Raw genomic sequence first — 16,284 nt, 5'->3', positions numbered from 1 at the left:
TCACGTTCCTCACCACCTCTCCATGACCACTGGAGACACAGAGGCTGGCCACCGAGCTATCGTTCTGCTCTTCCCAGAGGCTGACAGGGTAACCCTGACACCCATGGAAAAGGAACATGCATTTCTTAAATTTAGGGCTGAAAGCCTAGTTTGAAAATAGACGAGCAACAAGTAATATAAAAACACAAACGTACTTCATGTGCATAGAGCAGGGCTTTTCCACTATATAAAATGTATCTCATTGCCAACTTAAAGCTACTGCAGTTCTGAGATTGCCTAGGAAAACACTTACGACTTGACTCATTTCATTTTGCTGGGAACATACCAATTAACATTAAGAATAATGTAACACACATTTTATACCATTCTCTTGGAGACTAAAAATGATTTAGTTCCCCACAAAAGTTCCCTGCACCTCACCGTGACTACATGTACATCATGGTAAAGGAACAGTTTTGAGAGGTCAGTGCACGCAATCCACACTTCCAGTGTCTACACTTCTTTGAAGGTCCTGAATATAAAAGGGTTTTAAGCCACAGTTGACTTAAAGCCCCTTTACACACAAGGAGCTCCTCTTAGAAGCAACCTTTTCTCTGACAATCATGCTGAAAATCATATCACTTACAAGCAAAATATTATCTGAACATTTCACACTCAAAATACTTCAATAAAACACCCACACGGTGACAAGAATGAGACTTTAATCAGTTTTAAGTGGAGTTTTAACACTAAGAGATAAAGGGTTGTTAAACACAATAACAAACGGACATCTGATTTGTATGAGGCATTATCCTGTACATGTCATACTTTGTTTTTGTGTATTCTCAGTGCATAGCATTACACACAGAGCCACTGTTGCACAGCACAATAGTATTTGAAGAGGCTGAATCAGAGTAAGGCTGCTTAACAGACTGATTTTTTTCTTTTAGTATCTATATATATATATATGCTATATGAAAACAGACTGAAAATTTGAACCGGCAGAGAAAGGCAGCTCTGCCAAACACTGCAGTTGGAGCCCCTTTTAGTGCACAGTTCCACCCCATCCATCTGCATGCATGACACTTTCTAACAGTATTTAAAAGGTAAACGAGGCACTTCGTGGCAACCACAGGCATCGTTAACATATTGCACACATTTACTATGACTAAACATGGAACTTGCACACTAGCATCCTATTTTTCTTTGAAAGCTGAAACATCTGATGCTGCATGTAAACTCCAGTTTATCATGGGTGCCACAAGAATGAATCCAGAAGCTATTCATACAACTGCCCTTTAATAGCTGTGGTAAATATTTTGAGTGGGGCTACCAATGACCAGGGACACTACAGGGCCTAACAGTAAGCTCTTACAGAAGTGATGCCTTCAAGTAGTTTCAGACATGTAAGCTGTTGCACATCCAAAAGTTTAAGCATACAGTCCAGAAACTCAAGGAGAGATTACCTACAGAATGCGTTTCAAGCTAATTATGAATACTGTCATAAATAAAGTTTTAATAAGGACTCAAAAACCTTTCAGTCATAGTAATTCTTGTCAACTTCTATGGGGGTGGTAACTGAAATAAAGTATAGGAGAGTATGTATAATATATATTTATATATATAATATATATATAATGCCATTTTTCCATTTCCAATGACTACACCATAAAATGTAAGCAAGGCTTCTCAAAACATTGAAACATTCAAAATCAAAACCCTCATTCCAACCTTCACATTCCAAAGGAAAAATAACAGTGCAAAAGCCCATCGTGTCATTATTTCCGATCCAGCCCTCAGTGTTACATATTGGAATCACACCAATCCAATTTTATTATCATGAGCTCAAGAGTGGGACAACAGAGCAGTGTCAATATCTGAGTACTTTTAAAGCATCAATAGGTCTGTTTATTAGCCAACGCAACTTTTTTCAACTGCTAAAAACAAAGTAAAACATGATTGAAAGGGTTATAATTAAGTGTCATGTCCCAAGGTAACCACCTCCTGCTCGTCAAAAACAATGAGAATAATGAGCACTGGAACCTGCAATTTTGATCCAGTAAGATACCATAGACTAATTAGACCTCTAAGTCAGAAGATACCGATCAGTTTTGTTAGAATCATGAATTTGATGAGCAAAGTTGACCAATGGATACCAAAAAAAGCACTTTATACCTTCCTTTACCCAAGAGTGAGTCCTGCCTTGTCACATTCAAAATTCTTACCATTAATGCTGCTGTACAGGGCCCTTATGGATTCCATACACAGTTGTTATCTAGGCAAGAACACAGCTAATGAACATCAGCGCAAGTAATCTAATTGAAAAGGTATAAATTTGGGGACAGCAATTCATGGCATGCTTTAGAGTAAACAATTTTTGTCAGCTTCTTCACGTTTATATTACAACAGTAGTTGTACTGTTAAGTCATCTGCAGTCTGGGCATGTCAAATTTATACTGAAAGTAAATCTCAAGCCCTACTCCTGGCTACATCCCTATGAACAAATAATACAACACTGCCAGCTTAGAAATCTAATTTGTTTTGATTTGTGCTTTTTAACAGCAAACAATGTAGTTGACTTGTGTTTTTTTTGTTGTTGTTGTTGTTGTTGTTGTTTTTTTTAATGACAATGTATTTGGGACAAGTTCTGCTTTTTAAAATACGTGTATTCATGTATGTGCAGTGTTGAGAATTCATGGCAACACTAGTCTCCTCTGTGATTTTTTTTTTTTTTTTTAAAAAAACATCATAAGTACTGAGTATTCAAGTAAAATTCCCCAACAGTTCATGACATTTTTAGAAACGTGTGCAAAACTGCAAAACTCATTGTAATAGAATGTGTAAGGTCAAAGGGGTGGAACAGCTGACTGAGGTTTGATTTAATAAATGCATCATAAATCGTAAAAACAAACACTAACCTGAAGAATCTCCAATTGAAATTTCCTGTGCACCACTACAAAATATTTTATATTAATGAGAAAATAGCTTGCAAGGCAGCACATTAAGTATTCACAGCAGGAATATGATTGAAAAGCTAATAACGTAAGTGTAAGGTGTTGACTGACGTATGTACTAATAGCATCTGACTTTTAGCGCTGGCCTTGATTACACAGGAGATGGAGCAGCCATTACAATTCAGAAAAAGAACAATTAATAAATCATTGTCAAATTTTCAAACAATTTGTTTCAAGCCCATATTTTAGTTGATAGCCTCCACATTTGTATGGTTAAGTCATTGTTGCTGTGTTTCCTTTCTGTGACCCCAATAACTTTTCTCCCTTCATTTGTGGGTCTTTAGGATGTTGTAAAGGTTCATTCCTGTACCCCTATACAGAATCACTCCTTCTAGCTGCCTTTTCTAGCACCATTACACTTAAAAAATAAAATGCACAAACAACAAGCAGTGACAGCGGCGACTCTTCAATTGTCCAGGATGAATTATGGTAGCATGCTAAAGAAAGGTGCACATAAATAGCCGGATATGGTACACAGGCCAAGCTCCAGCAGACTATATTCCTTTCTGAGCATTATTTTCCATCCCCCCATCCAAAATACATGCATTAGAATGTAGTAAAACCTTCCAGAAACATCTCTCAGCCAACTGCAGACTTTTCTGTTGCCACATAAGTGCAAAAAAAGGGGCAGGATGTGAACCTGTATAATCGTGTTTTTTCAAAACTTCGTTTGGTGACAGAACACAAAAGGAAAAATTCCTACGTATACACATTAAGTCTGTCTCCACTTTTATAAAACTGGAATAAAATGGGAAAGTGCCATCTTTATAGTTCCTAATTGAAGTTTTAATGTCCTTTTGACACAAAAAGGTATATACATATCAGAGCTACGTAACCTTTTTTATTCAACTGGACAAGTGTCAAACCCTGTAGATTTATAGGGCAAAACAAGATTGGTCAGGAAAGAATTGTTCCTATAATTGGTAATCTGACACTGTGTCCTATTGCCATTTAAAAAGGTCCTTTTTTCAGTTTATTCAAGTTTGTCACTTTTTTTTCTTTTTTTATCTCCGATAAAAAAAATATTCAGACTTTTGTAATCTGCGTATGCTGATCTTCATCAAAAGGTTCATTCTCTGGATCAGAGTCAGTGGTGTCAGAGTATCTATAATGATCAGGTTCATTGTCACTAACATCTGGCGTTACAGAAGTTGAACTGCTAGCCTCTGGATTTGATGGCTCTTCTACTGTTTTTGTGAAAAATAGCTTCACCTGGGAAAGGAAAAAACAACAATTTAAAAAGGGAACCTGAACTTTAACAGAGCACAGGTAACAAGTGAAATTTGAAACAGCGTGGCTCGTTTCACTACACTGAATCATACAGGTGCTCCTCTCCCTAATCTGGAAACAAAGGAAGAACAATCTCTTAGAATGGTAGCCAGCCTCCCAGTACCACTCCTAACAAAATAAAGAATAACTGGCAATACAGCAGTTTTTTTTCAAGCCCAACTGAAAGAGTTCTGCACCAACTATTTGTGTTCTTGAGTTATAGCAGCTGGCCATACTACTGCAGTGGGCCATGCCACACTAAGCTTTTTGACTGTCCTACCTTCTAGACCTTTGATAGCACAGAGATTTTAATGAGTGCACAGGAATGAATAAAATACTTTTTCAACACTATAACCAGTGACTTTTTTATGTTAAAGTCTAATCCATGCAGCATTCAGGTAACTATGATAATTACCTTCAATTAAGTACTACTTATATTTTATAAGCAAGCCAGACAACATCAGATTTCTTTAAAATGCTCTTCTCATTTTGCAACAGCATTGGCATTGGTTCACATTCCTCAAAGCTGAACTCAGGTTAGGTCATAAAGTATTCTCATGAAGTGGGTGCCTCTGTAAATTGACTCAGGAATTACACATCGCTAATTGCAACGCAGCAGGTACAGGAAAGACTGCTGCCTGGGTCTCTGGGTTTCTTACTACTCATTTCTAAAAGGTTAAATAAATACTTAAAAAAAAATAAATAAGCATTTTCTCCCAGTTTCTCATCAGCTTTGCAAAAAAAAAAAAAAAAAAAAACACAACAAAAAAAAAACTTACACCTTCTATTGACTTCCTTGGAAAGCAGATAAATTTTAATACCTAGAACTTTTGCAAAATAGTGGCAAACCCACACATTACATTTCTACAGACAACAGTTTAAAACGGTTCCTCCATAAAGCAAGACAAACAAATGAGACAACTTCATGCAGCTTTCCAGCTTTGTTTACATTAAATATATACTGACCTTGAAGTTTGGAGAGAAATATCTGTTGGCTTTGTCTTTATTTGCTTTGTCTAGATCATTTTTTGTTAATGTAAGGATTAAATATTCCTTATCATTATCTGAGCGCTCTGTACTGAAAATACCATCAAGTTCCTGATCTGCAACTAGACTTCCATTTTCTACTTTGTCTGAATTTTCATCCAGTCCTATGAAGAATGTATTTACCCAAAAGTGAAACATTTTGTCCTAGGGGAGGAAAAACAAAGAACAAGCTTGCTTTAATATTCTCCAGCAGCATATTAATTTGACTAACATCATGAACTGGTCAAAAACAAATCAGTAATATCAAATGAAACTTGTTTGAACAACAGCACATCATTGGTTACATTGCACGCAAAGACATTTTCACCAGTTCTTCTAGACAATATGCAAAACTCTGCTTTAAACTAAATTTTAACCATTTGTGCTTTTTGAAGTGACTCCTTATAAAAGGCAGTTTTAAAAACAATCATACCTACAAAAAAAAGCAGATGACAATTAAACAAGTGTTAAACCTCCAATCACAAGGCACAGAGACATTTTCTTGCTCATACCTTGGCCAAGACATAGCCAAACTTAATAGTCAACCTGTGCAAACCAGCATAGGTTGACTATTCCACCACCAGCTCCCTTCATAACCATGTTTTTCTTTATTTTTATACAGAATAGTTAAGATTGAGCAAAGACACCCCACAATACAGAACTCCTACAGCGTATTCATTATTCTTTTATGGAGATGGTTTGTAACAGTCAGATGCTTGCAGCCCAGTGCTAAGAGCAGTAATACTCTGAAAGGGGCTGTTCTTTTACACAAAAGGAAATCTTTAACTAGAAGCAGAACTTGATAGATGACCATCAACAGTTATCTGGAAAGGCACGTGTTAGATTATCCACTGTAACACTGCAACAGGTATCTATGTACATATGTACAAAGGCAAAATACAGATGTACCAGTGATTTTAAAAAGTCACTGGAGAACTAACTAGCTGATAGCAGCCAGTACATTACATCCATCGTTATGACCAGCAGGGCTGTTGTGCCTGTCTACGTATATACTACAGAACCTGCAGAAAGGAATGTTCTGCTCTAGGCTAGACAATCCCTGAAAATACATCCAGGAACATCAACCTTTACACTCTCAGCTGTAGGATAGCTCTGAATGCTCTTGTGCTACTTTTGTCAGTCAAATGTAGATGTTTCCACAATCAGATACCATTAATAGGCTGGTTCTGACTAGCACACTAAGCACTTCTCTATGTGAAGCCCTGAGCTACGTTTAGTTCCTCTTTACAAATGGAACCTTCTATTTTACTCTGTTTTGAATTTTAAGGCAAAAGATCCAAAATGCAAATAGCTAGCCTTCCCACAATAGCCAAAATTTCTGCATTTCTGTTAAAGGTGGTGGGATATGAGAAGGGAAAGGAAAAAAAAGGAGATAACACATACCAGAATCTAAAATATTTTTGATGTTATACAGGAACAGAACAGGAAGCAAATCCTTCTAATCTACTTCACATGTTTAGTTTACTGGAGAGATCTAATTCTAATTTCTTATAGGAAAATTGAGGTCTTCCCTGCTAAACACCTTTGCTGGAAAGTGGATGGGCATCAGAGGTGATACAGAAGGGATTCTAGTGCACATCATATGAGCATGCTTCCCAGATGAAAGCAACTGGGCACCAGTAAATCATCACATCTTCCTGTGGCACTGGGAAGAGCTGCTGCTTTTCTTACGCTCTTCTTCCTCACAAACTAATAAAAACGTTTAAGCACGCAAACACTGGGAATTAAAAGGTGTCTGATGAAACAACTATCTGCATTCCCCACCGAAGTTCAGTAGCCCCATTTTCAGTACTCTAGGGTAAAATATACAAAAAAAAGTTGCCAGCTAGTGCTTCTAAGGCACCTATGAGGTACCCCATATCTTTAAGGAAGTGAAGGGGGAAAGGTAAAAGTTGAGTAGTCAGCCAGAAGCACTTCTTGTAGTTAAGCAATTATCCACTTTGACACACCAGTATCTAATTTATCAGACTAACATACTATGATTACAGTTGTCTTGGGAGGCTGATAGATGTTTGCCACTGACACCAAGTCCCCGGTCATGTCATCATCTATTAGGAAGTATTGTTGGAGCCCATCCATTCAATACAGCAATCAGCAGGTTCTTGACAGGCCCAGCCTGTTCAAACACTTAGCACCCTCTTCTTCACTAATGCTACCTCATATACAGTCTTAAAAACATCCACCCTGGGGTCTGGAAGTAGAAGATTAATGTCCTGGAAAAGAAGGTTTTACTCCTCATAATGCCTCATGAAGAAAAGTGACAGTAGGCAAAATCCTCATTAAGTCTTCAGGATAACTCGGTCCATATTCCTCCTGGGTTCTGAAGATGAATCCCCCAGAAGATACATAGTCATCCAAGGAGATGACCACTCCTGCTCAAACCAAAATACCAGTTCAGGTCAAAACAGAAAGATCAAGGACTTCAGCCCTCCAGCTACAGAACAGGAAGGACTGGAAGTCCAGGTTCTGTGATACAACGTAGGAGAAGGCAAGCCTGTGGCTGATGTTTCTAGCAGCTCAGTAAGCAATGGACATACCACCCGCAGCCTCATTTCTGATGGAGAGGTTGTAACTCCAGAGAAGATACAAAGAAAGTGCATTTCCATGCCCTGACCAGAGCTAAAGGAGATCCCACCTCTTGTAGGTGGGTGATGGTAGTACTGGCATCATTCTTCAAAACCACACTGCAAAAGCAGCAATGTACTTCAGTGCTGGTCCTCAGTACCACACCACCTCTCCAGCGAGGTCAGCAGAGGAGAGGATGAAGCTGATGACACTGCAACCAATGAATGGAAAAAATAGAAAATGGCTTATACCTACAGTGCTGAAGCAGCTTTGGAGGAAAACAGTGCCAAAGCAAACAAGGCCACTGGATGCAAACAAATGCTGCCAGAGGCAGAAGGAATGGTCTTGTCATGTCTCAGTTTTAAGCTTGATAAGGTGGAGCAGAACCAGAAAATAATATTTGGTATATAAAAGCCAGCCTGAACAAGCAACTGCAGGGACTCAGCCCTACTGATACAGCCTGGAGAAGACAAGACAAAAACTTCTCACCAGGTATCTTCTACTTCGTCTCCTTTGGGTAAATTTGCAGAGGTCTTCAGGTGCAGAAACGAAACAATATAACTTCCCTGAGCTGGTTATTTATCTTTTCATCTCCCTCCAGCTTTTTAAACCATCAAGTTATTCTCCTTCCGTCCCTGCTACACTAGCTAAACTAGCTTAATCAACTAAGTTCATGGGTACTAGAACATTGCATAGCCATTCAAATTGAGGGAAGACTTGATCAAGCTTTTGGGAATTAGCTCTTATGGCTGATAACTTTCACTGTTTTCGCTGGAAAGCAAAACCCATTACTCAAAGTGAGGATTCTGTCAGCTTCAGCTAAAGTGGAAAGCTCCAAGATATTTAATACAAGACCATGAAAAAAATTGACATAGGATGGGCCAAAGAGAGGGATTTTAAAAAATTAAAACATGAACAGAACTTGGGCTTTATGTACCAAATGCGAGTATCAGAACAAGTGCTCACAGGAATACTATTTAAAAAAGAGGCTTCTGAAAAAGAGTATTAGCTAGGTTTTCGTTTGTTTTTTGCGTGTGTTGTATGGCTTTTTTTTTTAAATGTATTTTGCTTCACTTCTAGTTACATCACAGGAATTTGCCTTAAAAATCTCAGGTATATTTCTTCCCATAACTAAGTATGCATCATAAATTCTACAATGCAGTATCAGACACCTGGGTCAAAAGCTGATTTAATCACAATATTCTGACATACAATACTCTGACATGTAACACATATAACCCCTACCTTCCTTGGAGTTTCTTGAAGTTTCTCAGTTCTCAGGCTGAAAGAAAAATATGCCTCACTCTAGAGTTGATATTTGCCTCTAACTGCAGATTGAGATCCAAACCCCAGATCATTTAAGCCATCATCCAGGGGTTCCCATATCCTCATGGGAGTTTCATTTTGCAGAGACACCAACAGGCACTTAATCATTTTGCAGCAACAGATTAGGATGGAGATGCTATCCAGCAATCAGAAGATAAAGAACATGTTTCAAGCTGTTCCAGGCTAGCACTATGATGGAACTGATGAAACTCGTACCATTTTCAGATCAACTGTTGTCTTCTGACATTTTCAGAGAGTTCATTCTTCAGTGTTCCCTAGAAGCAATTGCCCCAAGTTTTCTTTAACCATAGAATCACAGAATGGTTTGCATTGGAAGGGACCATAAAGGTCATATAATTCCAACCCCCTGCCATGCACAGGGACACCTCCCACCAGACCAGGCTGCCCCATCCAGCCTGGCCCTGAGCACTGCCAGGGAAGGGACAGCCGCAACTTCTCTAAGTCACCTGTTCCAGTGCATCACCACCCTCTGAGTAAAGATTTTACTAATCTAGTTATAATTAATCTAATCTAAGTCTACCCTCTTTTAGTTTAAACCCATGACCCCTTGGCCTGTCACTACACTCTGACAAAGAGTCCCTCCCCAGATTTTCTGTAGCCCCTTTTAGGTACTGGAAGGTCACTACCAGGTCTTCCCAGAGCCTTCTCTTCTCTAGGCTGAACAGCCCCAGCTCTCAGCCCGTCTTCACAATAAGGGGTGCTCCAGCTTCTTGATCATCTTCATAGCCCTCCTCTGGACTCAGTCCAACCGCTCAATCTCCTTCCTATGTTGGGGGCGAGAGCTGAATGCAGAGCTCCAGGTGGGGTCTCATGAGAGCAGAGCAGAGGGGGACAATCCCCTCCCTCACCCTGCCACCCACACTGCTGTTGGTGCAGCCCAGGGTACGGTTGGCTTTTTGGGCTGCAAGCACACATTGCTGGCCCTTGTTGAGCTTCTCATCCACCAACACCCCCAGGTCCTTCTCAGAGCTGCTCTCCATCCATTCTCTGCCCAGCCTGTGTTTGTGTTTGGGATTGCCCTGGCCCAGGTGCAGGACCTTGCACTTGGCGTTGTTGAACCTCATAAGGTTTGCACAGGCCCACTTCTTAAGCCTGTGCAAGTCCCTCTGGATAGCATCCCACCTTTCCCTCCAGCATGTCGACTGCACCACTCAGCTTGGTGCCACCAGCAAACTTGATGAGGGTGCACTCCATCCCAGTGTCCATGTCACAGACAAAGCGTCAGTCCCAATGCTCACCACTGAGGAACACCACTCGTCACTGGTCTCCACCTGGACATCAAGCTGTTAACTGCAAATCTTTCAGTGTGACCATCCAGCCAATTCCTCACCCACCGCGTGGTCTGTCCATCAGACCACAGCTCTCCAACGTAGAGACAAGGATATCACTGGGACAGTGTCAATGTTTTGCACAAGTCCAGGTAGATGATGTCAGGTGCTCTTCCCCTATTCACCAATTTTGTAACCCCACTGTAGAAGGCTACCTGATTTGCCAGGCACCATTTGCCTGTAGTGAAGCTGTCTGTCACCAGTCACCTCCTTATTTTCCATGTACCTTAGCAGAGTTTCCAGGAGGATCTGCTCCATGATCTTGCTAGGCACAGAGGTGAGACTGACTGGTCTGTAGTTCCACAGATTTTCCTTTGTTCCCTTTTTAAAAATTGAGGTTGTGTTTCCCCTCTTCCAGTCAGTGGGAACTTCAGCAGACCACCATGACTTCTCAAATGCGGACAGTGGTGTAACAACTACATCCACAAGTTCCCTCAAGAATCATGGATGCATCACATTGGTTCCACGGACCTGTGCACCTTCAGGTTCCTTAGATGGTCTCAAACCTTCTCCTACAATGGACAATTCATCATCGTTCTCCCAGTTCCTGCCTTTGCCTTCTGGGGCCTGGGCCATGTGGCTGGAGCTCTTGCCAGTGAAGACAGAGGCAAAAAAAGTCACTGAGTACCTCAGCCTCCTCTATTCCAGGTAACTAGATCTCCTGTTCTGTTCCAGAGAGGGCTCACAATTTTCCAATCATCCTTTTATCACTGATGTACCTATAGAAGCCTTTCTTGTTGTGCCTGATGTCCCTGGCCACATTTAATTCTAACAGGGCTTTGGCTTTCCTAACCTGATCCCTGGCTGCTTGTACAATGTCTCTGTATCCTTCCCAGGCTATGTCCTTGCTTCCACCTTCTGCAGGCCTCCTTTTCCTCTTTGAGTTTGGCCAGGAGCTCCTTGTTCATCCATGCAGGCCTCTCGGCATATTTGCCTGACTTCCTCTGTTGGGATGCATCACTCCTGAGCTTGGTGGAGGTGGCTCTCAAATATTAAGCAGCTTTTTTGGGCTCCTCTTCCTCCCAGGGTTTTTGTCAGGTGGCCTCTAGCAGACCCCCACTATAGTGTCCCCTGTCCTTGCCCTCCCTGTAATCCTGACCCATCAGCTCTGTCAGCTCCTCATCCATCCCCAGGCAGAGCCCAAGGCACTGCAACCACTCACACTGACAGAGGGTGATGTCCCCTCCTCGCCTCCCCTGCCTGTCTTTCCTAAAGAGTCTGTATCCTTCCATGCTAACATTCCAAGTATAGGGGCCATCCCACCACATCACCATAATGCCAGCAAAGTCACAGCCCTGCAGGCAGGGGAGGCATCTCTAACTCCTCTTGTTTATTCCCCATGCTATGTGCATTAGCATAGAGACATTTAAGTTTGGCTCCTGCGTAAGTTTGGATCCTGACTTACTGGCTGGAATTCCTTTGTGCTGCTCTTCAGGTGTTCTCCTGCTGACCTATGATCCTTCTCCAAGCTCTGGGCATCTATCGCTGACTCCAGCATCAAACAGGGAGGAACAGGATGGATTGAAGTTTCCCTCCCCCAGCAACTCCAGTTTAAAGCCCTCTTCACCAACTTGGCAATCCTATGACCAAAAATGCTCTTTCCCTTCTCTGACAGGTAGACCCAGCAGACCAGGTTTCTCAAAGCAAGTCCCATGGTCTAGGCAGATGAACCCATATGTGGCACCAGTCCTGTAACCATCTGTTGATTTGCCAGATTCGACTGGCCCTTTCAATCCCCTCCCCTTTTTGATTAAAAAACTATCTGCGCTCCTGATTCCCTAACTGTGTTCCCAGGGCTCCATAATCCCTCTTGCTACTCCTCAGAGTGCTCCTGACTGCATCACCGGTGCCCACATGGAACAGCAGCAGCAGCAGATACTGTGATGACTTTCAACGTGTGCAAGAAAATTTGTTTAGCAACTACCTATAAATCTGCTAAGAAACCTTGCAAGAAAAAGAACCAGTGATGGGCAGCAGACTTGTAATTACAGCTTCCATAAACATGTCTGAGTAAGCCAGAATCTTTGAAAGATACGATACTGTAATTCCTATTAAGCTACTCCTCGTAGCTTAGGTGATCACTCCAGAGGGTGGTAAGTCTGCAATAAATCCCCACACCAGAAGGCCTCCTCTTTTCGGGTTTTGAGTAAAAACAATACACAGTCAACTTATCTAGAAGAGAAAAAGGCTTCACTACCTCTCATACAGAGGGGATTTCACAGATGTGAAACATTTGTACAGAAACAAGTGGTCAAATTTGCACCAGGATAGGTTTTCAGCCACTAATATTCACCTTTGGCCTATTCTCATCTTAGTCACTTTACATAACAGTGTCAGAGGGACCATGTGGAAGGACTATCCCCGGTGCCAAAGCAAACAGAGATGGAATATTTCACTAATTCTCAATACCAAGAACTCAGCAGTGATTTCATAAAACAGACTAGGATGCTTACACCAGACAGATGTCCTGAATTTTTCTGCTCATTTACACTAGAGCTAGCAGAGGTGGCCTTATCAGAACTATTTAACACTGTACACCTACTTTATTTTGGCCTGAATTCTTATACAAGGTTGAGGATATTTAAACATTATGTTCAACACATTTTTGAAGCAGATTATCAAGGTGATTTCTTTACAAAAGACTTTTGTCTGGAGAAGAGACCATTCCTATCTCAGGAAAGCTTGCAGATGTAGAAAGAACAGCTTTCAAAATCTCAGCATTTCTTAGCTCCGTCTGTCCAAGAACACTGAGAAAAGGAGCACCTTCACACTGTCTGTAGTCCACAGACCTAGAATAGTGAAATCACAGCTGACACAACATTCTGAAATGAAACTACAGTACAGTAACGTGCTTGCTACATTTCTGTAGACAATTCTATAAACTTTTCTACATATTCTTGAAGACTGAACTTATACTACAGAAGTCATATGTGACAATGAAGACATGTAGTTTATGCTGTCACTGGATCTCAGTGCTCTCTGTAGAGGTAAAACAAATGCAGGAATATGATCTGGGTGCTACATACCCAAGATCCAGCAGGACTATGAATTGGTGTTATGAAAGCTTACTTGGGGACTGGGAAATGCAGCACAATGCTTTTGATGAAGTCTGTTTGCAATCCACATATTACCAAAGACAGTAAAGAAACCACAATTCCCAGTTCAGATAGAACAGAGACCAGATAAGACAGGACCTTGACTCAGATGTTTGGGTTTCGTTTCATCTCCTCCTTGTATTCCTCATGTCTAGCCCACAGAACTAATCTGGGTGCTCCTTTCAAAACTTTCTCTTGTGCACTGAAGCTTTAAGCATCAATAATTTTAATGTCTAAAATGAGACATTACAATTTGCCAAATACTTTGTTTTACAGTTCTGTCTTGCACAGTTGCACTGAACAATTAAGACATCTGGTTAAACAAGCAGCAGAAGAAAATATTCCTATTAATAAACTGTTCAAACTTTTGCAGACAGCTGAAGAGGATATTTCTAGCTACTGAAAATTTATCATTATACTAGTTAACTGTACCTTGTAACTGAACAAACCTATGAACTAAATAGATGTGTAATACACATGCATGCTAATAGGTAGACCCTGCACGCACAGTTAGGAGGTTATCATCTTATCACTTATGTTTGTCTCCCAATCCACTGTAGTTTTTTCTCATTTTTTGTTTTGCCTGTACACAAGATTTGCTCAAAGAATTCTCTTAAGTTTTATAACTTAAACTGTAAACAACTATTCATAAAGATCAGATTTTTTTTTGTAGTAAATACAAAGTTAGTATTTAGATCAAGATTTCATTCCTACCCTTCTCTTAAGTAGACGCAAACTAGTTCCACAAGCACCAGAATCAATGAGACATTTATCTTTAAGAAGTCATCGATTTTGGTGCCATAGTAAGTTCAAGATTACTTTTTTCCCCACAACTGAGATACTGATAAAATTCTCTGTTCTGAGTGAATTCTCTAAACGTCTGATGTCAAGGCGTTGCAGCTGAACAAAACACTGCAGCATGAACTCAAAAGATGGCTGAATAGATTGCAGAGATTTTCACAAAGTGTGTAGGAACTCAATTATCTCGAAACTTCAACCAAATTTGACAGATGGATAGAAATCAGCCAACAGCACACAGACAAGATCTTCTGTGCCTGCTAAAACCTTAAGAAAATTTAGTGAAGAAAACAGCTGGAGTTAACTTGCTCAGTATGCAAGTCTATTTTTAGAACGAGAACGTTTCTTCCTCAATCAGATTGCTCACTACTACCCAAACTACTGCAAAACATATCCAGCATAACTTTTATCTAACCTTTGTACTTAATTTCACTGACTTAAAATATCCATCTTTCATTTTGTGGTAGATTCTCTACCTGGGAAAACTAGAAAAGAATTAAATACAGCAATTACACATCACTGAAAAATAGACAAAATCCTAGTCCTGCATCAGCATCGGTCCAACAACATTTTCCAGAAAAACAAGAAAACCAACCTTTTTCAACATCTTGTTCTGTTTGTGGAAAAACTCCACTTTGATATCACCGCATACCGGCAAAGGTTGAGGGAATTCAAAGTACATAAACTTGTCTTCACGTCTTGAGGGTCCTGAAGGGGAGGTGAATATCTTTACCTTTAGCTGGTACACCACAAACTGAGGATCTGCATGGCAAAAAAGAGTGTCACTTTGCAAGAAATGCCTTTAAGTGTAAAAACAACAACAACAAAACCAGGACCATAATAATAACCTACAGCACTTTGGAAGTTAAGTATTTGCAAGAGTCAGGGCAATAAAAAACCTTACTGGATACCACTGGAAATGACAGATTTCCATACTTTGTAGCAATATTCTCAGGCAACCATAGGATTCATGAAAAGTTGCTGTTTCTTTTTAATATATAATGACTACAGATAGTAACTACTACTTGATTTTTCCTTGCACATTCCTTTTCATCTCTATACTACATGGATATAACTGAGGGGTTTTGTTCTCTTTTGTCTCATCTTCACATTGTAGAGTGGGCAGTCATGTCAGATCAGATTTTTTTGTGTTAGATGTTTGTGTCAGAACAGATTTCTGTTCTTACACAAACAGAACTGTTACACAAACAAAAACAAGGACAAAATTTAACTTTAATACACAAACCAATCTGCACCAACAACAGACTATACAGATGCAGACCGTAAGTCTGTCCTGTAAATCACCACCACAAAACAGAGCCAGCTATAGCATAGCTTTCTCAAATAAGGTAACAGCTGAAATTGTGAGGGTTTTCTGGTGCAGCCTAAGCAAATGCAATTTGGAAGTTGCCAACGAAAACTAGTATGAAAGCCATAAATATTAAATGAAATTTATTCAACAAAATCCTTCTGCATTTACTCCTGATTTTCCATTAACAGCAGATGTAGCCTGCTCTCTAGACAACACGCACCAAACCATATCTGCCTCAGACTTCACAGCAATGCAGAAACCACCACGGTGGAGCTGTGGGAATCTCTACCAAGCATACCCACACTATCTTGCTGAACAGCCTATCCATAACACTTACTTATCTCTCTCAAATCCTCAGCACTGTGAAACCCCTTTTTTTTTTTTTTGCCCAAGAGACATGGCTCTGCTCAGTCTGAGACTTCAAAACAGAAGGAAGATGACAGAATTAAGATTGAAAGATACCATATATTGGTAAAATTAGTACTATCACAGTAGATACATCACTAAAGAGCACAACATCATTGCTTTCA

At 40.3% G+C, this 16,284-nt stretch overlaps 1 protein-coding gene across 2 annotated transcripts in view; it reads right to left on the bottom strand.

Annotated features, from left to right (window-relative positions):
* Positions 1 to 684: 684 nt before the first annotated feature.
* Positions 685 to 16,284, bottom strand: part of PTEN (phosphatase and tensin homolog) — a 48,509-nt gene continuing 32,909 nt past the window's right edge. For both annotated transcript variants that reach the window (XM_084525223.1, XM_084525224.1), the window contains 3 exons: positions 15,038 to 15,204; positions 5,229 to 5,453; positions 685 to 4,205 (listed from right to left, as the gene is read on the bottom strand). In XM_084525223.1, the coding sequence (XP_084381349.1) occupies positions 4,020 to 4,205; positions 5,229 to 5,453; positions 15,038 to 15,204 (578 nt within the window). In that variant the 3' untranslated portion in view covers positions 685 to 4,019. The remainder of the gene's footprint in view (positions 4,206 to 5,228; positions 5,454 to 15,037; positions 15,205 to 16,284) is intronic.

Source organism: Aythya ferina (assembly GCF_964211825.1).
Source record: "Aythya ferina genome assembly, chromosome: 7".
Classification (NCBI taxonomy): Eukaryota; Metazoa; Chordata; class Aves; order Anseriformes; family Anatidae; genus Aythya; species Aythya ferina.
Note: the sequence above shows the minus strand (reverse complement) of the source record. Positions and strands in the feature narration are given on the sequence as shown.